The 26,633-nt window shown below is 43.0% G+C and overlaps 1 protein-coding gene and 1 non-coding gene across 2 annotated transcripts in view; one reads left to right on the plus strand and one right to left on the minus strand.

Annotated features, from left to right (window-relative positions):
- Positions 1-1,749: 1,749 nt before the first annotated feature.
- On the plus strand, positions 1,750-1,822 carry trnak-uuu. Its single transcript has one exon. It is a non-coding gene; the product is annotated as a tRNA-Lys (tRNA).
- An 11,497-nt stretch (positions 1,823-13,319) lies between these two features.
- The window catches only part of LOC125013493 (LHFPL tetraspan subfamily member 6 protein), a 46,721-nt gene continuing 33,407 nt past the window's right edge, over positions 13,320-26,633 (minus strand). Inside the window, exons 3-4 of the mRNA XM_047594222.1 lie at positions 18,779-18,877; positions 13,320-14,169 (exon numbers count right to left, since the gene is read on the minus strand). Coding sequence (XP_047450178.1) covers positions 14,051-14,169; positions 18,779-18,877 — 218 coding nt within the window. The 3' untranslated portion in view covers positions 13,320-14,050. The remainder of the gene's footprint in view (positions 14,170-18,778; positions 18,878-26,633) is intronic.

Below are 26,633 nucleotides of genomic sequence, written 5' to 3' on the forward strand. Positions count from 1 at the left end.
TGAGTGAGTTTGCATTTTTGCAGAAGAAAAAGAAGACACTCACTGAAATGTAACAAATTTATTACAAGTTTCACACACACACTCGCAGTTAAAGTTAAAACAACAAAAAAAGAACAGCAGCAAATTAAGACTTTTTACTTTTAAAACTATTTACATTACATACATATTGACAAAGAATGTCACACCATTTTTTTTCCATAAGAGAAGTCGGTGGTGGAAAAAGCGCTCAGGAGTGAGGACCTGATGGTATATGAGGGATGACTCTGGTGGATCATACCACAGTTTACATTTAATATGATACACATATCACTCTGTCCAGGTTTATCTTCAGATATAGATCATGCCACTTCTTCTGCCGAGGTGCTGGTTTGTTTCCTGCCTCAGAGGCCAAACGCCTGATCTCCACTCCTCCTCTCCCACGGCCCCATGGTTTTTTTTTTTTGTTTGGAAGCCATTTGCTATTAACAGGAAAATGATATTTATACCAATACAGCTAATATTTGCTCATAACACAAATATGAACAATGTGCACACTTTTGTAACTTACTAATACACAGATATTTGTGCACACTGTAGGTTCTTACTTGCATACAATCACACAAACAAACAGCTAATTATAAACTAATAGAAGTAGCCTACATATTATATATTTATGACAACAGAAGTGAATACTAGCTTATTATCTACTAGTAGCCTACCAGTAGCAGCGGTGCATATTGAAGACTTTGGTTACAACAGAAGTGAATGTTACCAGCAGACAGATTTACTGCCTAACGTTACTGTAGCTTATTAGTAACTGGTAACAGTGCATATTCAAGACTTTTGTGACAACAGAAGTGAAAACTATACAGATTTCATTCATAATGTTATGCTAAAAGTACATGAGAACATACTCTCATACTCTGACGTCATACTGGCATACTGATAAGCAGCACGTTACAGTGATAGAGCGTTACTGTACGTTACCGGTTGTTACAGTAACGTACGTTACTTTCGGAGCAAAACGTTCACGTTTGAACTGCAGACGCGATGCGACGTCAAAGTCGTTTCTTTTAATAGTTATTTCTCTATTTAATATATTATTAATATCTGCCTAGCTACCCGCTAGTTCATTTAATACAACATTAAAAATTAGCGTCTTTACGTTTTGCGATGAATAAAAAGTTAACTCCGACCAAGCTAGACAGTTGACGGAATACAATGATATTAGCCACATATTTACCTTTTGTAGTTACAGACAGCTGAAGGTTGGACGTCTTTCCAATTATTCGAAGCGGTAATTTGGAAATGACAGTAGAGGTCTTCTGCGCCTGCGCGCGGGCCGGCCGGTTGAATTTTGGAGAAGCGCCGTCGTGATTGGCTGTCGGAAAGATGGAAATGTCGGGCCGCGATTGGTCCGCCTCGCAATTTTGGACAATGGCTACAGTGATTGGCCGAGAGCAAAGATGGAGACAGGGCGACGTGATTGGAGGGGACGATAGAATATTTCAATTGTCATTGTACATATACATGGGAACTGAAAATGTCGTGCAAAGTTTAAACATAGCAACAAAAAAATGTAAATGCCTAATACTCTCATGATGGAAAGGTAACGCCGTTAATAGACAGGTAGTTAAAAGACGAGTAGGTCGAGTCTAATCAGTGTCTGATGGGCTTTTCACGTATGGAGTCATTAGACATTAACCAAGTGATCGGATGTGAAAAAGAATGTGATTTCCTACACTGTCTTCACGTCACGAACGCAACAGAGCCCGGATAGCTCAGTCGGTAGAGCATCAGACTTTTAATCTGAGGGTCCAGGGTTCAAGTCCCTGTTCGGGCGATCCTCCTTTTACACCACGCTTCAAAAACGACGCGCAAAACAACTATACTTCGACGCGTCTTGTAACTTACTTATACAAAGCATTTCACTTTTTCCAGTCAATGTATCAATGTAACACAAAGCACTATTATGCACACACACGCACACACGCACACACACACACACACACACACACATATATATAGTGTAGAAATTCTCTGTCCTCGGTATTTATTTATTTATTATTTTCATTCTCCTCCTGAAGATGATTAAAAATAATATCAGTATCAGTGCAGATTATCTGATCTTGCCCTCTAACTGTGGGTGTGTTTGGAGGTGATCGATTCAATAAGCTATGCATATCAAATTACAAGTTATGAGATACTGTGCAGAACAAAAGCAATCTGCTGCTTCACTACAGGCATAACACAATAATGATAAAAAACAAAACATAACTTGCAGCAAAAAAGCAACATTCAATAGTTGGTAATCATATTTTTGGACACAGTCATGAATGCAACGGACCAGTCACTGAGCACAGTATCAGCACACGTGTTAAACATGTGTAATAAGCAGCTGAAACTTGAACACACACCGTGATGTGGTTCTTCAATGTTCAGCAGATTTCCCCACACATCTTGTGCAGCATAAACCGCGTGTTTCACGGCTAAACGGCCCCAAAGTGGGTCCAAATTACTGACACCGGCCTCGTTACTGTCTGCTTTTCGCTCTTTTGGCAGGACTGGTCGCACCTATCAGCAAACTATCTTCCACAGGAGGAAAATAAAGCCAATAATGAGGTATATATTGGCTATGATGCAGGAGTTTGTTTACAGCTCTCGGATTATGCTTCCCGTGCTGTTCGGGGAAATGAGGTTTGCTCATTTAGTTTGGGACGAAGTCCTGCACAAACCTCACTGGAGCTTGTGCGGATGAAATGTGTGGGGTCTGCAAATAATTTAGGCAAACTTAAGACAAAAACTCTTCACTTTCCATTGCAGAATTTAATAGAGCACAGGAGGAAAGTGAAGTCATTTTTATAGGGTCAACTATTAAGTACAGAAATGAGAAAACCAGTAAATAAACAAAAGTAGTTGGCCACAATGGGATAAAGCTCTGCAGTTTTTCTTTTTTTTTTTTTTTGAGAAACATTTTACCGCTGATTCATTTTCTAATTTGAACATTCAAGTGTATAATCATAACATATGGAATCATTCAGATGCCGTGTCTAGTTTGTGCATCTTTATAAATGACAGATGGCGGGCTGAGATCAAGCAGCAGTGGGGCAATAAAAGTTCAAAATGAATGACATTAAGATCTTCAAGGGTAGCGGTTTCTCAATCTTTGCGGTTGGACCCCCACCGGCCCGCGTGACAGGGTCACGGGAGATTTCTGAGACAGTACATAATACATACAACGCTTCAGTCGCGTTCTTGAAAGAGAATACAGACATATGTCATCTTCACACGGCATCTTGATGACGCCCGAACTCCTCGAACAAAGTCTCGCACCAATGACAGCGCAGTAAGTTTCAAAAGGACGCTCCCTCTGTCATAAAAATCTGTCATTTTTAAGCTCCGTTTAAATTTTTTATGTCGGACATTATAAGTGATGTACGTCTTGATGTCTTGCCAATCTAATTTCTAAGAGAAGCTCGCGCTGTATTGGAAGCTATCAAATATCTGTTCATATGGGCGATAGGAAATTCACTGTCTGAGAAGGTGAATATTTAAGTCCTTCAGAGACCCATGAAAAACCCCAGACACATATAATACTTAGTGTTTAAATATATATATATATAAGTAGTAATGTGTACTGTCAGGATATGAAATATTGTCGTAATATGCTGTGACAACACAGTGTTACTCAGGTGACACATTTTAATACATGAGACAAATTAATACGGCAGTAGTAAATCTCGCCGTGTGAGAAGTAAGATGATGATAATGAAACATTAAAGAAGTAGCCTAGCTACAAACAACTGGATCAATGCCCACTTTGAACTGAAAAGAAAAGGATGAGTTCAGCCCGCGTTCTGTCACTGTGCCGCTGATTTGTGGACGGCGAAGGTCAATCTTTGGTGACGATTCTTGTTCCGAGGTTCAAGGTCCATTTGAGCGCCATAAACTGCCATTTTATCACCGTCCTCAAGCTCCGTCCGCGATGCTCATCCTCACATAATTATCTCGGATGCTGTCACCGCGTCCCCCTGCTCCTCCGCTCATTGCCCCCGGCGTTGTTTATCAGTTTATCTTTCGCAGGTTTTTGGCATTCGATCGGGGCCTGCCTTTTCCGCTGAGACGACAGAAACGGCCCGAACTCCGATCCTCAAACACTCCATCACGAGCACGAGGCCTGCATTCAAAGTCCCGCTAATCTAAAGGGACTCGTGTATTCTCAGCAAAATGTAATGGAAGTGAGGAAAAGTACTGGATCTGCACAAAAAGATCCCCTCGTGATTGATCTGTTGTTATATCTAACAACCCGTGGTGGGAAATGAAAGTGCATTACATAAAAGCTAAGCAAAACAGTGAGTTAGTTTAAATTTAGAAAAATTTGGGCTTCAGGCCTGAGGGACTTATTGGGTACAGCACCATGTCAGATAGACAGAAGTCAGGTAGACCAATAAAATCATCTTATACTCAGTAAAACAGAGCAAACACTTTAAATCAGGGCCATTGTGATCTCTCATTTAGGTCCAGATAGGCTCATCTGCTCGTGCAGTGGAGCTGGTATTGTCTGTTTGCAGTATTAAAGTTTAGTGGCACCCTGTGCTCTAGCCCCCTGTAAGACCTGCAAAGAAAATCTTTGAGATTAGCGACATCTTATCTTGTCTCTTTTTTTTTGGGACTTTCTGTGAAATAGCATTATCATGAGGTGAGAAAATGGGCTCTCCAGTGCAGGACTCAGAAAGCAGATAGCTAGATTTTGCACGATAGCGTGCAGGCGAACACAAACAACGCAGGCTGAGGCACAATCCAGGGTGCAACTAAATATACGAAAAAGTGGAGGGCGTGGCACAAAGAACTCGTGTGAAAAACTGAGGCGAGGCCTTCAGATTGAACAGATAATTCAAGGGAAACAGGAGAGGAGGATAATATATACAGGTGCGGGTGAAGTTAAAACACAAAGGTAAGAGCAGGAAGTGAAACAATGAACACTTGATGAGGCTGCTTTTCAAATCAAAGCAGGATGTAATTGACAACAAAACCCAAAAACCGTACCATGCAGAACCTGTTTTGGAAACATCCCTTTGGTGGAACTGCTTCATGGCAGAGACACCTAAAAATGTAAACCAGCTAAAACCAGAGTTTTTTGGATATTATGAAATACAATAATGTAAATAAATGTACGCCTGCGGGTGAGGTAATGTACTGTGGTGCTTGCCATGTCTGGAAAACACTCAAGCTCTACTTAATTGTCAGAAAACCTCGGTGGACACATCTAGGATGACGCAAACATCATGGACATGAGTGAGTACGAAAACTCCTGCAGCCATTTCCAGGAACCTTAACAGTGAACATCAGATCTACAGGAAGTCTGAAAAAGACACAACAATATGATTATCAGTTACATCATCCAAACAGGGCCGTCGCCGTTGAAGGGGGCCGTCGAGGCGGGCCCCCGAGGGACGGCTGCTATTGGTTCATATCAATGATGTCAATGACAGTGATGGAACGACAACACACTGGGAGCCCCACCCACACCGGACAAAGTGAAGCAAATCTACCTTTCAGGACATGCAAGAAGAAAAGAAAAACTAAACAAGAGGAGGATTAAAAAAAACGAGACAGTGGTAAGTATGAATGTGTGTAACATTAAAAGTAGTTATTGCCACATGTCACTTTGTCCCTGTCCTATCACGCATCAGAACAACAGCTAATGCTTGTTAGACAGAGGACCAGAGGATCTGTTTGAATTTGTTTGAGAGGTTTATTATAAAATGACGCCAGTTTTGTTGCCAATAGTTGTGTGCACAAATCACTGTGTCTGCAATAAGTTAGTACTGGGGAGGGGGGGGCTCCTCCTCTTGCCTGGGGCCCCCAGAGTGTCTTGAAACAGCCCCTCCATTCAAACAAGCAGACGCAAACCTGGAATGCAGCAAAATGTGTTCTCACCGAGGAGGTGTGACGACGGAAATACGACATGAGAGGATCATGTGAACAAGTCTGCGACGAAACTAAAAAAAAATCAGCAGCTAAAACCAGACACCATGGTCTGAAAAGGAGCAGTGACAGAATTTAGGTTAACTCAAAGACCTATGTCAAAGACCTCGTTCTACCATATCATCCCAGCAGATCTCTTCGATCTCAAAGTGTAAGTTTACTCGTGGTTCCTAGAATTTCACGAAGTAGAACTGCAGATGGAGCCTTCAGATATCAGGCTCCTCTCCTGTGGAACCAGCTCCCAGTTTGGGTTTGGGAAGCAGACACGGTCTCTGCTTTCAAGGTCAGGCTTAAGACTTTCCTTTTCGATAAAGCTTATAGTTAGAACCATCCCTTAGTTATGCTGCTTCTCTCTCTTACCAAGCTCCTGTCCTCTAATTTCTATTCTCTGGCATTGAGTTCAAGTCCTCTAATTTCTTATCTAATTTCTTCTCTTTAATAAAATTAATAATAATAATAATAATAATAACAATAATAATAATAATAATAAATTCTTGTGAGTGTCTCTGGTCTGGTTGTATTTGAATCACCATCATATTCTGCGTGTACGCTTTAGTCAAATATATGTTTATGTATGTAAAGCGCTTTGAGACAATTAATATAGTTATTGGTGCTATAAGAATAAAACTTTTTACACACTTCTGAGTTAGATACCGGATGTTTTAATGTTAACTTCTGTGATTGTGTAATGTAATTACGTTTGTTTAGCTTTCTAATCGATTTATCCTTTCAAACTGGGACAATGAAGCAATGTGCATTGATCTGATTTTAGTTCTAACAAGAGAACCAATTAACCACAAGGTACTAAAACAGCAACAAGTAAACCAAAGGACCAAGGGACGTCTCATTGAGCCTTTGATGGTGTTGCAGTCAGATTCAACTCGGCACACCCGTCATCCATCCCTGGACAACATATGATCGGATGAACCATAACGCCAAATATATATATTTAAACGTGACCCCTTCATAATCAACAATCGAATTGGAATTGGCTGTTATTGAACATATTTTCTAACTGATTAGAATTGGTTTTATTTTCTAGTTAAATTCATGTAACTAGCCCAAAAATCTCGATTAAATTAAAACTGAACAGCAACAACAACAAACACTAGAGTACAGAGCTGCAGTACTTCACCACTGGGAATGTAGTGTTTTGAAGTCCTCATTTTGTTTTTAAGAGAAATATCTAGCGCTTTAACTGTGGAACTTTTTTTGTTTGTTTGTTTTCCAGGTTCTTTACTTCATGGTCTGACGTTTTCTACGTTTATAAGTGCACATGCAATTCTGCAATTCAACATTACCATGAAACATAGTGCAGATTTAAATCCTTAAATTGAGATCTGATAAAATGCTTGTGAAGTGTTTTTGGTTTGCAGTTAAAGACTTCGTCTTGGTTTGTGCTAGAGTCATAAAATATACATTTTTAAGTGTTAACTGGTTCAAAGAAAATTGATTAAAAAACAAGTTACATGTATTCTTACAAATAATTAAATAAGAAAAGGCTGGATTCTTAAAGAAGGTCTTAGCTACTGTTAGCTTTGGTAGGTTATTTCAATGATATACAGTGTTGATAACACAGCGTTGTTGGTAGCTGATAGATGCTGAGAGATTCTCCGACCACTGCTGGGAAATCTGGGTGACGGGCAAAACGCATCATGTGACCAACATGTTTACAAAATCGTGTCAGGGAAATAATTTGAAATCCATTTAAAACGGCGGCAGATACTTTCGCGGCGAAGGATAAAAGACTCAGCACGTTTCCCTCCCTCTGAGACTTCTGTTCTGCAGCGGCTCGATAGCAGAGGTGATTACACAGAAACAGACCCTCTGTGTTGTCGTGGCAATTATTAGATAGGAGCTCAGAGAATGCTCCCCTTGCATCTTCTCTGCTTATATCTCGTGTTGCGGTCGGACAGGGCTTCCATAGGGTCCAGGAATATGTGCACTCTGTTATGTTCAGCCTCCATAGGGAGCACAGAGAGGACTGTGAGCTTTAAACGCAACCCAACTCCTCATTCAAGAAAAGCGTGTCAAGCTTTGAGGAGCTTTCAAAGTGTTGCTTTTCCTCTTGGAGACTGCGCCAAGACATACAGTTTCATATCCTTGAAAGTGTGTGATGCTGCACTTTTGGTCTTTAAGTATTTATAGTGTAAAATTAAAACATTAAAAGGTAAAGTGCATTATGTTGCAGCAGGGTTTCGCCCAGCTTTAAAAGGTGAAGTCAGCCTCCATCTGACAGTTTCTCATTGATGCTAATTAGTAATGTGTGGATCGATACTGAAATATCGATACTTCCAATACCAGGTCTCTGTGCTCAAAAATTGGTTCTCAAATCAAAATATCAATACTTTCGATACTTCAGTCATTCGAGGTAATGTGGTAACACAGTGGAAAGTAACTACAACACAGAATATTTTAATGCTCTTATTATTTTATTCTTTAAGTGTTTGAAACAACATTTCCACATACTTTGTGTGACTGTGTCCTGATTGATTTTTCTTTTGTTGTCTTAGCTCGGCTTTATAGTAAATGAGGCCACTACCTCAATATACTTCCGACTTTAAAATAAATAAATCACTGTGATGTCTTGTATTCTTTGTGAATACACTTTTTTTAGGTTTACCAGACACATTAGAGATATATTTACACAAAGTATCGGTATTGGATCGGTAGCGCCGATACCAGCCTGAATTTTACTCAGTATCGGATCAAGAAGTAAATCCGTGGTATCGAACATCACTGATGCTAACTGCTCATAACGACTACATCTGTCACAGGAAACCGAAGCTCTGTTTTTCTCTCTCTCTCTCTCTTCCTTCTTTCCTCTCATCCCTCAGTGGCAGTCGCCTCTTACCAGGAAATAATTTGGAGGAGATGATGAAATGAAGTGGTGTAGAGGAGCGGCGAGGCAGCGCGGAGGCCGCCTGAGAGCTGGCTGTTTATCTCATCATGAGAAAATGAGATGTTATTGACTGTGTGGTCCGCGGCCCACAGGTTTCTTTTATTAGGCTGCTGATGTCAGGGAAAGTTGGTCAGATTTGTTTTTGAAATCAAATGGAAAGCGGAAATATCTACGTAATTGGGGGGGACATGGCCCCAGATGTCCAAAACCTTTATAGAGGGTAGCAGCAGGTTCCAGATATTTAATGAATCAAAACAGACAGACCGACCTGATCAGAAAGGACGATCCGATCATTTCTCTCTCAGGGTGGAATGGATACAGCCTTTCTGCACATGTTCGACCTACGTGGGTTAAAGATCAGCCGGTGAGCTTCTAGGAGGGACAGCAACAACCCTGTTTAAACCAGTGTTTGAAAGGATGAAAAGAAGAATTTAAGTTATTGTTCTCAATAATGTGGAAAAACAAGTCCAGTTCTTCTTCTGCTGTTACATTTATGGCAGATGCAATACTCCACAGTGGGCAGAACTGCTCTGTACACTTCTATTCTGATTGATTTTGTTTTGAGGAATGTAAACACGACAGTATACTTTAACAGATGATTGTATTTAGGGCCTTTGTACACAGATAAGATGGAATCTCTCAATGAGTTCATGTGAGCCGCTGTCATTAATTACTGGAAAACTTGAATAGAACTGAGCCTCAGGGTGAACTGATAATATTATCGGTATTGGCCGAGCAGTTCCTACTGTGAGTAGGACAACATACACTGATCCGCCACAACATTATGACCACTGACAGGAGAAGGTAAATGACATCGACCATCTTGTGACAGTTCAGTGTTCTGCTGGGAAGCTTTTGGACCTGGCATTTGTGCGGATGTTACTTAGACATGTATCACAACCGTTTTGGAGGAAGGTGGTCATATTGTTACGCCTGATCTGCTGGCATATTCTGAATTCAATTAGCGGCGTAGCTCCACCAGCTCTGAACCCGAGGAGGTGTAGTCGTCCAGATTTGAAAGTGTGCGTGCGCGGTGTTTAAATTGTGCTTAAAAGAAAAGCAGTCCTACTGAGCAGATACTTCCCCTTGCCCAAACATCCCCTCCCGGTGGCGGGCTTTACCTTTTTCTGGGTTCAAACAAACTGCTCATTTAGAAACCCTGCTATCCACAGCCTCCCTGAGTATCCCTCGGGGTGAACCAGTGAACCCTGAGCTGTCTGTCTGCCCGCTTTGAACCTCTGATCCTCTCCGCTGATTCGGTTTGTCTGGCTGAACGTTACCATGGATTCCCTTTAGCACATTAACATCGTCAGATCCCTTAAAAAAACAACAGACGGCTAATTGGCACTTCCTTTAAGCTGAGTAGTGAAGCACAGCGGGAAACAAAGGACAGAACGTGTGGTTGGGATTTGAGTTTTTAATTGATAAGATGGAGTGACTTCAAAAGTCCTGAAACTATTTGTTGTTCATTTACATTTTGGTTAGTATGCTTCACCTGTAGACTCTGATTATTACTGAGCTGCATAATATTGAATATCTTTTCTCAATGGTACAAGTTATGGGTCATTATCTTGCAGTAATATACATCTGTATGGAAATTTGTTATAGAAGTACAAAATCTTCTTTAAGTAGAGTTGCTCTTAAGGGCAGAGATTCGCTCACAAGGGGAAAAAAGGGTATTAATTGGAAAGAATTAATTGATGCGGGCGTATCTGGCTGTCTTCCTTAAATAATCACAGCAACCCCGAGAGCTGAACACACAGCAGCCACGGGCAAACACAAGCCGGCCTCAAGAACATCTTCACCGATCCGACACCGCCGACACAGTGAGGCATCGTTATCATAATTTCGAGCACATTAAACGAGACGCCGCACAGTTCCCAGGTCCGTAAATCTGTTAGTATTCACATGGTGGTTGGTTTGTGCTGTTTTCTTCCCCTTCTGGCATTTTCTGTGAAAGGTTAAAGAAAATTAACAGGGAAATAAAACGATCGTTTATTGTAGGCTACTTTTTTCTTTTTTTTTTTGGAGTCATCCCAAGTGCACTTGCCAACTTGATTGAGTTCGTACGACTTTACCTGACCTTTTAATACATTTATTATATATATTTATTTTACAGCAGATCCAGCTTGTAATCCATCTGTTATATTTTTATGCACAACTTCATATTCAATTTCCATTTCACGGTTGACTTTTATGTCACTTGAAGGGCCAGTTCACCCAAAATCATGTTCAGCTTCATCCGTCACACGGCTCCTAGATGAGTGTAAATCTGCGTGGTCCTCACAACCACAGACATTAATACGTATTAATGTCTATGCTCACAGCCATTGACTGTACATAAAGATGGATGAACCCCGCGTGACGTCACCCCGTGGGATTTCTGCAGAGTGGGTTGAAGCTCAGTCCAGACGTCACCATCCTCGGCGCCGTGACTTCCCCCTTAATCCCGGTTTATTCAAAAACGGTCAGAGAGGTGGAGCGTGAGCAGACAGCTTGCAACCTGAGACATCACCCACCTGTCACTGAATGCGGCAACGCGCTAAATTATGCAAAACCGGCAGCCTTGAAATCACTTAAAACAGGCGAGTTACATAAAGATTCACTGCAGTTTTCAGGACTTATATACGTATATAAACTGTATACCGCAATCAGCCATAACATTAAAACCACTGACAGTGCGAAGTAAATAACATTAACCATCTCGTGACAATTCAGTGTTCTACTGAGAAACTTTTGGACCTGGCATTCATGTGGAGGTTACTTAGACACCCACCTAGACCAGACCTGGCACACCAACACCCCATACCCATAGCATAACCCTGATGAATACAGCAGGATATAGTATGACACAGGACAGACACGCACAAAAAAAAATTAGGAACAATTCAACAACACATTCCATTTGAGGAACTGCAGGTTTGGGCACCTGGATTTATTTTTCATTCTCAAACCCATTGTGACGTCACCCACTGGATTCTGAACCTCGCAAACGAAGCCCGAAGTGGGCGGAGCCCGGGGGGGGTCGCCGTGTTGGATGAGTTTTTCTCCGCCCACACGCGGATATTCCAAATACGGACAGGCGAGGGTCGTGTCGGACGTCGAGACTCACCCACTCAACTCTCCCGTTAGCTCAAACTACCACCTGAGCTTAGTTCTGCAGAATTGTAAACCTTAATAAAAAATAAACGAATTGGTTAGAAAAATATTTACCCCCTGTATAGTTGTCACGAATACTGAAATAAACTATTGAGACTAAATCGTTTTTTTTTAAAGTAAAGTTTGTTTTTTTTTTTTTAAACATGGGGGTTCTCTGGGGATTTGCTTCCTTCTGGAGCCTCAAGCGGCCACTTGATGAACTGCACCGTTTTGCACTGCACTCATCTGCCCTCTGCACTCATCGCTCAGACCCGGGGGTTGCCGCTTGGTCGCCACATGCTCACAACATAAAAAAGTCATAGCGCTCACGACGACCTAGTCAGCCCGAATTCACGTCAGTTATGACAGCTTTAGCATCTCCTCATCCGGCAGCCGATGAGAGCAGCTGTACTCCCCAGTTGCCGCACGTCGTGCATGTTTTAAGACAATCGGACGCCGCCCACTCGTAACGAGGCCTCACACTGAATGGCACCCCCTGTCAGTCTGCGGCACGGGCGTTACGGCTTGACCCCAATGTGTCTGCCTCTGCTGATGAGGCATCTGTTTGACACTCTGTAACAATCACCGCTGATATCAATCAGCACGGCAGATCAGAGGAAGAGAGGGAGCAGAAAGCAGAGGAGCCGCGCTATCAAATCAAACAGAGCAAGTACGCAGGGAAATACTCCTCAAGTGCGTCTGGAGAGGAGGGGGCGTTGCCTGGTATCTGGTGGGCACTGAAGATTGTGAGGAAACGGGCATGCTAATGAGGGCCAAGTATACATGCAGTGCAGCTGCATTGGAAATGAGCTGACTTTGAACGCTTGGATATGTTGTTTGTTAATCAAAAGTGGAAAGACATAGGTAAAACAGGGAGCTCTCATCCCCGATGACACATGGTAATTGCTAAGAAAAGGTTGCTACTGTTTTTCACACTACGAAGCCAGGTTTGAACTGTGAGATACCCCTTGAGGTTAAGCCGATGCGGAGCTCCAGCGTTTCCCAGGGTGTGATCACATCTCAGGCTTTGTCTGGAAGCCTAGTCTGAAGCTTTGAAGTTGAGAAACCCGATCAAAAGACAAAATACTCAGACTAGAGGTCGCGAGATTTTCCTCATCGATAACAAGCAAAAAGTCAAATTCCTTATCCTCTTTATTGATTGGGCTGGGAAAAAAAAGAGAAGAAAATAAATGACTCCCACATGTACCGAACAAGACCGAGAAGTCATGGGAAAGGCTTTTTAGGAATGCGAGTTCAGGCCCCGTTCGTTTTGCCTCGGGGCGAAGTCCGAAAACCGAGAAAGAGCACTCCAGAGTGTTTCAATAAACATTTATTTACAAAAACCAAAAATAACCACGAAGAATAATTTGAGAGTGAATACAAAACATGTGATAACATGATAAAATACATTACCATACACAATGTATAGCCTATCTTATGAACGTGTTAAATAAACTCTGCTTAGATTTTTTTTAATTTTTTTTTTTTACTATTTTGGAACTCTGAAAAGTGGAAGAAGCAGGCAGCCAGTGTTGGATTGCTTTATAGGGATTATTGCATTTCAGTTTGTGTTTAAGGCAAGAATGAGACACGTAGAAGAGACGGAAACACTTCACGTAACAATGAGGCAACATTACTTTTCTGTTCGTCACAGGGTACACTACCACATAAACATCAATGACGGAGGGAGAGGAAGACAATGAAAGAGAAAATATTCTTTTCATTAAAGAAATGGTTATGTAACAACTTACAAATAGGGTTGGTCCATACATTTTTCATTTAAGAACAGCTTTTAAGAGAATAACCAGTCGTGTGTATGTGCGTGCATGTGTGTGTGTGTGTGTGTGTGTGTGCTGCATTATGAAACAGTCCCTGCAGTTGTCAGATGAGTAGTGTTCCATGATGTGCAGAGCACCATAATGACTTGATGTCTTTGGTGCCTGATGTGCTGTACTGATGTGAGTCCACAGAGTCAGAGCCCTCTCCCTTTTGTCGTACCGCCCGAGGTCTCCGTCTGTCCCCGCCTCCTCTCCGGTCCTGCCGTCAGTACGGGTACTGTTTCTGCCTCTTCCCCGCGAAGCAGGACAGGATGGTGCACAGCAGCATGGCAGCCGCCGCCCCGGCCCCCGTGCAGTAGTACGCCCAGCCGATCTGGCAGGAACCTGCAGAGGCAAGCAGAGGAGTCAGGGCGGTGTGTTCGTTTGATCAGAGCGTCTGTCTGTCAGGAAACACCTGTAATACACAAACTAATGAAACCTGAACCGTTAGGCCTCTGGCTGAGGAACTGCTCGCTGACACTATTCACTTCTCCTGTCGGTGGTCGTAATGTTGTGGCTGATTGGTGTAGATATATATGTCGCATTAATTCTGCAATAACAACAGAGCTCAAGTGTTAACTCCGCTGAGATTAAATGGATTGTAGGAAAAACTGGATCCAACCGATCATCCATGTCCTGAATGATAATTTAACCATGCTTCATTTAAAAACGCAGAACACACACACTCACGGGCCACTTTGTCAAGCACACTGCTGAAAATGAAGGCATTCTATTATAGCGGCGGTGCACTAAATCTCAGCTTCGCCAGGACTACGGTGTTCAGCGCGTCGGTTCAGCTGTGTTTTCGTTTTAGAGCCTGTGGTTTGCAGTTCTATTGAACTGTCTTGTGTTCCACCGACACGTGTTTTCATTATTTAGACAACGCCCCGCTGTAGTGAGCTAAACAGAAGTGCTTACTTCATTACTCACCAAACAGCCAAAGCATTATGACCACTAAGAGTAAATAACGTTGACTTTCTTGTGATAGTATGTTCTGCTGCTGTGTGGATGTTACTTATAGACATGTAGCATCCAGCTAGACCAGACCAGGCATGCGCTCCCCATAGCCATCCCCGGCAGGATGCAGCCTGACACGTGCACGCACACAAAACGGGTTTAGGGGCAACTCAGAAACCATGAAAAGCAGCACAAGGTGTTGACCTGGCCTTCAAATTCGCTGGATGCTAAATTGAATCTGTGGGATGTTGCACAGAGGCCCTGTTACCAGGCACCATAGGAGAGGCCCGTGTCCATTCTCTGATGAGTCACGGCTGTTTTGGAGGCGCAAGGGAGACCTACACAATATCAGGAAGGTGGTCGTAATGTTACGGGTGATCGGTGCGGTTTAACAGCACCGCAAACTGCATCCAGTTTGATTACCGCCTTTCGGACACACATAAATTGTTTATTATAACAATCTCTGCCACATCAGAATGCGTTCGCTTTCACTAGCGTACCTAATAAAGTGGCTGGCGAGTGCACGTGTGCTGCACTTTAATCGATCTTTAGCATGTCGGTGTCGAGCACAGAGAATGCCGTGAACTGCTGGGCATTTTCTGTCCCGGCTTTACATTTCCCGCCTTCGTGTGGAAAGCGGTTAGCGTCGTTAAAACGGAGCATCAGAGCATAGTTTAACAGCGGCGTGGTATGTGGCAAATCCGCAATACCTGCTGACGACAAAAAGAGCCTCATTAAGACGCATCTACGATAAGGAAAGAAATTATGTGGATTATTAAACAGGATCCGACTGACTCTAATTTCTACTTTTTTATTTTTTTTTCTACAAAATGCTGTGACCATCAAGACCTCTCATTATAAATATCACATTTTGTGAGGATGTCTGACTCACTTCAGTCCTGTAATTACCAGCTGGCTCGTAGGAGGAGGAAGCGTCACATTAACAAATCATATCAGCTGCCTTCTCACTGCGGAAATCTGATTTCAACGGACTGGAGCTGACAACACTTATTTCTCTCGTGTTTGTCTCATTTCTGTGTTGCCTCAATTTGTATTTTATCTGTGCATTAATTAAAAGAAACGAAGCAGGGGTATTCTATGTGTCTGGGTATTGTGCTGCACTGTTTCTTGGTATTTGCAAACCAAATTGCCCAAATTGGGACAATACAGACGTTAAAATCTAATCGAATCGATTAGAAAAACATGTTGAACAAATGTTCATTTAATGCGCGCCGCAGCGGCAGTCGTCTGATCGTTCTTGATTAATGAATGGGAGATGAGTTGGGATCAAGTGCGGCATAATTTGTGTGAAATCCACCGTTCACGCGGGACCACGTCACCTTCCTTCCCCGCGGTGGCGCTAACAAGAACGAGGTGAGGCTAATTTAGTTTGCCAGTAGCGAGACACGCTGGTTAACAATGACTTACGTGAACAAAGGGCCTGTTCTTTCAAAGAGGAAAGCACACAATGAAAACAGGGCTACTTCTGCTGACGCGTTCTGAAATGCCAGCGATTAAGGTGACATGTTTGAGGATTTAAATCCTCGAGATGCAGCTCCAACATCTGTCTGCTGACGCGGTGGCAGCTGTGTTACCTGTATGAATCTGTAGTGTACACGAAAGAAAATGTACCACGACTTAGTGCTACAACGTTGGCTTAGTTTTTTTTTCTTTTTTTTTTTTAAATATCTTTACACAGTTATTAACGCTTTGATTGTTATTAACCTGGATTTATGACCTGGATATTTCCACTTGAAAGAAAGAGAATTAAGTTAGCCTGATTCTATTTTTGTCTTGTTGGCTGTAAATTAAAACAGGATGTGCTGTTTGATCTTCCATCCCTCTATCCATCCCTCTATCCATCCATCCAGAGTACTTAACATACTTTTCATGGGATGTACACCGATCAGCCACAACATTAAAATCACCATCTCGTGATAATTCAATGTTCTGCTGGGAAACTTTTGAACTTGGCATTCATTCGTGTAGATGTTACTTAGACATGTAGCACCCACCAAGACCAAACCAGACACCCCCTGCACCCCTTGCAATGACACCCCCTCATAAATACAGCTGGATGCAGCCTGACACAGACACACACACAACAAAACATTTAGGAACAACTCAAAAAACAAGAACAACAGCACGAGGTGCTGACCTGGCCTTCAAATTCACTGGATGATCAAGTATCGGTTGGATGATATACAGAGGCCCCCCCCCCTCAACCCATAGGACCTAATGGCCCCCCACTAATATCATTCTGATTCCAGACGCCACAGGAAAACCCCCTGAAGGCCCATGTCCATTCTCTGATTAGTCTCAACTGTCATACACAATATTGTAAGGTTGTAATGTTATGGCTGATCGGTGTAAATCTTTCCTATATAGTGGTATATAGCCTGGAAGTCAACCTCAGCTTCCCCCTGCGCACAAAAAACACATGTTAATGGGGGAATTTTGGTCTTGAGTTGATTAGGTCAAGATCTGCTGGGCCGATAATTCGTGCAGTGTTTTCGAGGTGATGAGTCAAAGCGATGCAGTCGTACACATCACCTGCTGAGTTGATTTACAACCAAATAACTTTGAAGTGATTTACTGTAGGGAGAAACACGTAACGTGGCGAAATACTTTAAATGCTAGCTCTGTTCTTCCTCGTTATCCGTTATCAATATCCCATGTGACAGGCATCACCGAGCACCGTCGGCCCCTGTTTAGATCGCGCTCTCTCTCCTCCCTTCTCTTCCACTCATCCTCCCTCTTTATTTGGTCTCTCCGCCCGGTGGGTCTCCTCATAAGAGCTGGCTTCTTCTCCGGGCGTTACCCAGGGCCATGCGGTGCAGCCTAATGATGGGGAGGTGCACCTCCCCAGAAATGTAAAGCTTGGTTTGTATTCTCATTTATATCCGCGGGCTGGTGTGTCTGTGTTGTTCTCTAATTACGCCACTCAAATGCAATGCAGCCACATAACACAGAGGAGATGGCGAGGAGGAGGCTGAAGAAGGGCGGATTTTTATTTATTTATTTTTGTGCTTGTCCGGCCACTGAAGGCACGTTTAAAGTACTGCCGGACATGGACGCCATAATCTACGCTTGTAGCCTGTATCCACAAATTCACACTCGTTTGCTTATCAGTCTGACTTGCCTTCAACACAGCTAAGTAGTTGGTATCTAGCATTTTAGCACAGAACAATGCTTTAAATGCTTTCACAGGGGTGGACCCCTACAGCAAAAGCTCTGCATAGACCGTTTGTGGGAGTATAAATCAGACCTCGCCAAGTGCTCACTCTTGGGATTTCTGGCTCTGTGTAAAGAGACAATATGGATTCCTGTTGATGCTATATAAATAAAATAGAACTGAATTAAATTCCCAGACGTTGAGAGATTGCAGAGACATTCGCTGAATAAATTATTCCATCTACAACAATGAACCTTTTCATTTTGGCACCCGGTCCAACTCATGAGTGATCTAAGGTGGAATCTTACCTCCTTTTTTTAGAAGAAGGGACCATAAATAATTTTTCCATGTGTTGCTGTGACATCCGATATCCCCCAGTAAAATATTTTATGCTAAGTAAATAAAGTCAAACACTATTTATTTAGTGTCAAATAAAGCAGCAGCTGCGGCGCGAATAGTTCTTCCACCTCCCTGGTGTCTGATAAAGTAGCATAATACTGTCTGCGAGATCCGTCTTAAAATGCCAGCTGCGTACAGAGCGCAAAATGAGCTCCTGCTTATTCTCAGCACATATTTATAGCTGTAAAACACTTCAGAAATCGCCAAGCTACCGGAGGTTCTGTTGACTTTTTATCATAGATTCTAAACACCTGGAAATCCTATCTCCTCGCTACGTGACAGTACCAGAGACGTGAGTCTGTTTTCTGCAAAGGCAGAATGTCAAGTGTCAGATATAAAAGCCGGCTCCTCATCGATTCTCCGATTCCTGGAGCAAAATATTCAGGCTGCGTGCGTGATGGATCTGCGTGGCGCACATCTTACCTAGCTGAAAGTGGCCTGAGCTGTTGTTGCAGGTTTGCTTTACTTCCTCGCTGCCCCATCCCAGTGGGTAGAGAGCGCAGCCCGATCCAATGAGCAGACCTGAGAACAAGATAAAGAGGAGGAAGAGTCAGTCAGGTAATGAGATAGAATCAAAAAAAAAAAAATAATCTCACAAAACGCAGCAGAAGCCTGAGAAAACGCAGGAAACCCGCAGCAAGGACGGACTCTAATCATCAAGGTGCCCGCTCAGCTCCTTGAGGAAGGTCTGCATTGTTTTTCAGGAGACCTTGCCTCTGTGGGTTTTCATAATTCAAGAATCTTTTCATTCATGCAAATAAAAATGCAAAGCGGCGAGCCGGCGTTCCTCTCCTCGTCCCGTGCAGATATCCAGCGAAGGAATTTAAACTGAGCTTTCGTGTTGTTTCCTTTCGCTCTCCCTTTGCTTTGTGTTTTAATTAAAGCGATTAAAAAGACAAAGACACCTGATGTAGAGAGGAGGCTGACACGTTCCAGCACTATGAGCGCTCCTCTGTAAATTGACACGGACTGTGATTTTTACCACTTCATCCCGTTTATTTTTTTTCCCATTTTTTTTTTACTGCAACAAAAACAAAGCACTCATCCGCCAGCAGTGCATAAAACTGCTGTAAATGAGCAACTGGCATATACAAATAGCCTGGTAATTTCTAACAGAGGCAACAGCGAGAAAAAAAAAAAAAAAAAAAAAAACAAGCTCTTTTTTTTCAGTGTGCAATAATTACTGTAAAACTGTGGAAAATCCTTGGGGGAATGCTTTATGTCAGTGATTAAAGAGACTTATGTGTGTGCTTAAAGCTGCACACAGAGACAAGAGAAAAATCTAGTCAAAGCCATTACATTAAGGATTAATATCCTCAATATTTGCTAGAAGCCAGGTCTTGACAAGTTATTCCCTGGATGTCAAGGCCTGTCTCTTAAAATTACCCCGTGGGGGCCCCTGGTAGGTGGCTCTGCCATCACATTAGCTTAATCCCCTCCGATGTGTCTGGCCTGCTATCAGTTTTTTGGGATGTGAGGATGGCAGCAGAGGAGGGGAAAGGGAAGAAAGCGCAGCCTTCCAGTTTGATTACCCTCGCCGTCCAGGACCGCCTTATTACATCTAGGCCAGATAACAAGCAGGAATTAATCCACATGCTAATGCAGATGGGCTCGACAAACTAGCGAACATCTGAGGAGGAGTAGGGAAAGTGAAAAGGACCTGTGTGTTTTCCCCAGTCGCACTCTAAAGGGCGGCGAATGTCACCTGTGCAGCCGTGTGAGAAAAATACACTGACGGCGCTGATGGAAGAAAATCAATTCGGTGAGACTCTGCCATATTGATGAGAATGAAGGGATATAAAAAAAGGCTTTGACCAAGCATGTGTCATTACAGCTCAGGATCAGAGGGGATCCGGGGGATTTTCATATACCTACCAACTCAACCGTTTCTCCCTCAGACCTTTAAGAGAACTTCAGATGAGTTTGTGCCACAGAAACCTAAAATTACAATCTCAGAGCAGAGTAAGAATAAAAACAGCAGCGTCTGATGTAAAATCCCTGTTCACGCAGTCACCGCGGACGCCTGGTGAACAGGAAACACAAACCGAGATACCCATTCAGGAGCAAATACCTTTAAATACCCTCGGTTACATAATGTTATTGAGCGTGTTTAGATTCAAATTTGTAACAGTAAAGACTGTAAAGCATGCCAGCGTGGTAATGTATTCATGATTAATATTTAACAAAATCAAAAATTCCCTTTCAAGTGTGGTGTAATGCAGAGATGCAGCAGCATGTAATCAAATTGAATTTCCTTGCAGCGAAATGGAAGAAGAAAAACACGAAGAAGAAAAAAAATAGGCAAGATGTGTCTTTGTTTCCCAAAGACATTGTTATTATACCCAGCCAAAGTGTAATATTTCCATTTGGAAAAATCAAGCTTCATGGGGATTCTCAATCACACTTTGATTAACGCAATTGCTAAAACCCGCATGCCAGAGAGAAGAATGAGGGAAAAAAAAAAAAAAAAGACATGACTTCAGAGCGCAGTTTCCACATCAGGTCAGATTATGATGATGACAGCTTGAAATTGACTACAGGCAGAGGAAGAATTATTTCCACAACAAAGAGACGACTTCTATTGTGTAACCACACACGCACAAAAAAAAAGAAATAAATAAATAAAAAATCAAAGGTTTTCCTGTCAGCTGTCACAGTTTTCTATTGTTTTTGGGGGCGAACCTCATTGAGTCTGCGACGCCGTGTCGAGTGAAGTCGGTGCGAGCGTTCACGGGTTACGACGCCGCCGCCATTAAGGCAGATGCGCCGTGGGAGTGCGGGAACAAAAAGCCGAATGTAATATGCATCATGAGTGGTCCCGCCGTTCTCTTTTACCCTTTATTTATTTCACTCATTTATTTATTTATTTACCCGGGGATGGTTAATTCCATCAAATCCCATCCTCCACAGTCACTATGTGGGTTATTGGAAACCAAAGGTAGGGAGGCTGGTGACTGGGATGCTGGGAAAGAGATTACCAAGAATGAAAAAAAAAAAAAAACCTTCTTTCTCATAATGTTTATGAGCCAAGCTGTTTAAGAGAAGTTGAGAGGGAAACTACCCCAGGCTCTGATTCTGCATGCACGCTGCTGTAGGCGGATACTTCCCGTCCTTCTTCTATCTTAAACTGACACGGATACGTATCCATCGGCACAAACATGTTTGTGTCTTTTAGCATGTGGTTGTCAGCTGCAGCGGCGCTTCTCCTTTTTGACTTCTGACCTCTCAAAGTGCCGCGGAGCATTCTCGTGACCTCCTATCACAGAGCGCATAAACGCACTTATTGTTTTATGTGGCTTTAAATCCGTGGGCTTGGATTGAGTTCAACTGGAGGGAAAAAAAAAAAATGGCTTCACTCTAACTGACAACATTACAACAACACCCAGCTTCTCACCGCCTGGAAAGTTGCGTTGCACTGTGGAGTTCTTCAGATTAATTTTAGCTCTTACCGATGCTGTGAATTTCATATTTCTCCCCAAAAGCACAGAGAGGAAATCTCTCCTTTCAGACGACATTAAGAAGTTCATTTCGCTCCGAGCAGATGGCAGTCTGCAGGATTGCACCGAGCAGACACGAGGATGGCTGGTGGGTTTCACCAGAAGGCTTGTTCAGAAGCTATGCGGCAACTCTGTGACACTGCACAACAGACAGCCAGAAAATATGATAAATGTGAGAAATCTGCCAGCTTCCAGGCGCTCTGTGTGTGTGTGTGTGTGTGTGTGCGCCAAAGAATCCAAATAACTAGTTCTCCTTCTGCAGCATCAATCAACACCTCGGGTCAAACTTGAAGATGCCCTCAGCTTTATGGGAGATCTTGAAAGGTCCTGCCGACACAAACCTGGGAGGTGTGTTTGTTTGCGCCTTTTGCCTATAGCCGGTGCTTGCAAAAAAACAAAACAAAACAAAAAACCACAACAAAAAGCCCATTTCGGAGTGTTGTTTTAGTTTCTATGACAACCGGATGATGCTCGATGGTCTTTGGCGTTGGAGGAGGTGAGCAGGAAGAGGAAAGGAGTCGGAGATAAAGCCGCGCGGCGCAGAATATTAGAGGCCAGGAAACATTTCACAGATTGAGTTTCAATTGATCTCTCTGCGTGCTCATTATCAGAACGACTATCCCAGGCCCTAATGGCTTCTCTGAAAGGGCTCTCACATGAACTGGGCAAAGAGTTGCGTTGAATGGACTTAGCCAAATGCAATCGGTCCCACGTATCATTGTTCAATCCATAAAATCTGCTCTAATATAGCGCCCGTCCCCCTGCCTCCTCCTTGCCTCGGATTTCATCATCGCAGTTGAGCTCACTTTTAAAAATGCGCTGCTTTAAAGAGCACACTGAGGAGTGTTTTATTCCATCGGGGCTGAGCAATTGTCCCCCCCCCCCCCACTCTTTTTTTTTTTTTTTCCTTTCTGTCAACGCTTTTTACCTGAATGAACAACTGCCCCCTTTTCATATCCCCCCACATTCTTTGATTTAGGGAGTGCTGATGCCTTTTGTCAAGCCTTCCTGCTCTCTGTCAGGGCCCGAGGAATTTCTTTGCCCTCCTTCGTGCCCCGAGACAATACCATTCAAGGTTATCATTCAAGAGGCCAAAGAGGACAAGGGGGGGAAGAAAAAAAAAAGCTGCTGCTAAAGCTGCAGAGAATTTAGCTGGGCAGGGAATTGGAGTTGGGATGTGCCTGAATGAGCTGGCTTAATGTAAGACATTCCCTTTTGGGCTCGGAGGATCATCCAAAAGAGGCAGGGAAATGTAAGAGCGACCTGTGAAGGCAGGCCGGTGCAATGCCAAAAAAAAAAGGCATCTTTAAATGCCCTTCAGTCTCCTTCTCCTCACTCAAGACAAAAAGAAAGTGAAACAATGCAATGAATGAAAGCTACTATGATCGATAAACGCTCCAATAACCGATGGCATTCGTAAAACAAGTAAGTGACTTAGTATGATAATGTTGAGATGTTAATGTGTGGCTGACCTCATTCCCTCCTGCTTCACTTATCTGTAATCAGGAGCGGCCACAGGTTCCCAGTGTCACACCAGCCTAAACATCCCGTGCGACTAATCTGCTCGCAGAAACCACCCCTGCATGCCGAGGCAAGCTTCCCCCCCCCTTTCACTTGAAACACAGGGCACACATCCACGCACGCGCCAGCTTTTCTTATCGCCTTTCCATTTCCCTCTTGTTGCAAACGCGCTTTCAGCGGGGCTAACTCCTCCGTGAGCGTTTTTCTCTGGCAAAGCCACATTTTTTTATTTATTTATTTTTTTTAATACGAAGCTGGAGGAAGGGGGGGTTGGGGTTTGGATCTGGAGATTCAGTTTGAAGCATGCAGTGGGAGATGGCGAGATGGAGAATGAGGGGGATGAAGAGAGGAGAGGGGAGGGATTTTTTTATTATTATTTTTTAAAAAGAGTATGTGTGATATGCGATGTGCACGGTGAAGCATATGAATTCTTGCAATGACTGCCACGAAGCTTGGCTTCACTCACTGGTTTTCTGCACGTTTACAAAGATGCTACACTCACTCGCCGAAACATTAAGTACACTATGTGAAACGTAATGCACTCCAGTGTAAAAGAAATGCACTAAATCTTAATTATCCTTATTTTAATGTTTAGTTTTAGTTATGTTTATAATTCAACTGTATGAACATGTTGGGTTTAGTTTGTGGTGCTTTTAAAGCCAAATGACAAAATAATAGAAACATGTGTCATAACAAAATTCCGTAGTAGTGTACCTAATGAGTTGACATGTGGGTGCATGTCCAGATTTATTCCATAGTTTGTCAGTGTTGCCCTGGTATTCAGTTACTGTTATTGCTTTTGTTTTATGTGTCTACAGTCTTTCCTTGGGTTTTCTGTTTCCCCGCGATTCGTCTTCTTCCCGTCTTGAATATCAAACACGGGAAACTGTATCTCTGACCGGGCCAGTGAGATCGGAGCTCTGCGACAAAACAAATCTCTGACTATTCATACGGAGTATGACCATCATCTCCGTGACGCATTTCCCACTTTGCTACCGCCGGCCCAAGGAAAGGTCAGACGCACACAAATGGTCTTTTATACCAAACCATTGAGTCATGTTCATGCATTGCTGTATTTGTGCGGCATCCACCATCTGTTTTGTGATATATTGGTGCATTGTTCCTTTTTTTTTTTCGTTAGACTCTTGCATGCTGAACGTCACTTACCCTCTGGGACTTACTGATGACAGACTGATCTGAATTATAGAGCTTTACCGCACAGTTAAGTAGCGGTTTGGTTTGTCAGTTTATTTGTGATCTTCTCTTGGTTTAGAGCGCGGGTGTCTTACTCATTTTAGTTCCACATACAGCCCAATTTCATATTTCCTCTAATAGTGGTCGGGGCCTTTATTTACTCAGAATCTTCCTCTATTATGGGAACCAGGCTTTTATTAGAAGGGGACCTTTATTTCTAATTCCCTTTATTTCATACAAGTTTGTAATGGAATATTTGCTCAAAGGTTTCCTACTATTTAACCTGCTGTTTTTTTTTTCTTCACTTTAGCAGGTACACCATACGTGGAGGGTGGGGGTGATCAGAACGGACAAATGAATAATGGTGCACAGTGCATCAAGTTGTGGTGTAGTGCAATGAATGCTGTTTAGGACCACCATCGCAGTTTGTAAAAGACTGAAAAGCCTCAACCTACGTCACAAGCACAAAAAAATTCCGTCTTAAACAAGAGGCTGCCAAAATGAGACTACTTCAGTCATTAAAGTCTGATTGCAAAGTTCTCAAGAAAAGGCCAAAAATAAGCTGAAGACGATGCACGTGCTGTCGGGTTGGCTTGTGTCACTCTTCTCCCCCTCTCTCCGAGTCCAGCCATCAGTCTCCATCACCAGCCCTGGCTGGAAAGAGCCGTTTGTGTTGTATTGATCTGTCTCAGTGCTTCTGCTACAGGCGTTCTGTCAAGAGCAGGCCTTATCCAATCACACCCTTCATTTGTCACACAGTTTCCGACCACAGCCAGTAATTAATAAACACACCAATTACAAGAGCGGAATTAACGTGTGCTTCATTAGGCGGTGGTCAGAGCAACATTAGGTCTACAGCTCAGCAGCAGCGCTGGGTTATGCGGATAACTTTCGAACGAGAAAACCTCTTGGATGTGTGTGGAGGATGCGCAGATTTTCACACAAGGGTGCAGAGATTTTCTCTACGTCTCACTGTTTCCAGTGACTAACCCATGCCTTCCCTGCAACCCCAGCCATGTCTCCCCTGATCTCATATTGCAAATTGGACATTCCCCCACCCCTCCTTTCAGCAAAGTCAAAAGAACGTGAGGGGAACAAGGGAAAGAATTCAGCAGCAGAATCCGACAAGGGAAATTCCTCCTTAAGCTTTTCAAAAATGCATTGTATACTTTTACCTCTCTCTTGTAAATGTAGTCACTCATGTGCTAAACTAGTGTTGGAATCCAAAGCATGGCAATAGTGAAAACACTGAGGTCTGTGCTGGTGTCACAGAAAGATGCTTTCTAGTTTTGCCGCTGCTAAATTGCACTGGTATCAGTTTAGTAGTTTTTTTCTTCACAATCCAAGGGAAAGATTAGCTTTTGAAATATCTTGAAGTACTTGAATGACCTACAATCAGTGGTGTTTGGTGGCAGGGTGTTGACGATAAGCTGGAATCAAAGCCAGCATGAACCAGATGCAGTTTTCCAGCTTTATTTACATGATATTTCAGTTATAAAACTGGGTAAAACTGCATCAGTGCAAAAAGTGGTGGCTGTTCCATTCATCTTAGAATCGAGTCAAAAGAGGAAGAAACAGAAGCGAGTCAAGTGATGAGAACAACAAAGCCCCAGGGTGTGAAAATCCTCCTCTGGGTAAGATCGACTTTATAGGGTCCTATAAGTGTTGCTCCTCTAACTGGGTCATGTCTGAGAAGCGCCCTCCTCCCGCTGCCAGAGCCTGACTGAAAGGCATGACAGTAGGCCACGTGTCCACAAGTCAGCGTACAGTACATACACCTAGAGCAGCACGCTCCTGTCTTAATTACCCTTTATAATGAGATGTTAGCATGCTAACGCGAGGCCGTCTGGGGGGATCAAAAGACGCTGCGATCTGAGCTGTAATATTCACATTAATGGCATCCAAATATGCAATGAATCTTTTAGTATCCTCCGCACAGACACTGTCACATCAGAATGCCTCTCTGACAGTACTGGGGCTCATCATGTGAGCAGCTCCATACCACTAACACAAAGAGCCTCCTTTCAAAAGACAATGTAACGCTTCAGGGATCAAGGAAAAACTCA

Source organism: Mugil cephalus, chromosome 9 (assembly GCF_022458985.1).
Source record: "Mugil cephalus isolate CIBA_MC_2020 chromosome 9, CIBA_Mcephalus_1.1, whole genome shotgun sequence".
Classification (NCBI taxonomy): domain Eukaryota; kingdom Metazoa; phylum Chordata; class Actinopteri; order Mugiliformes; family Mugilidae; genus Mugil; species Mugil cephalus.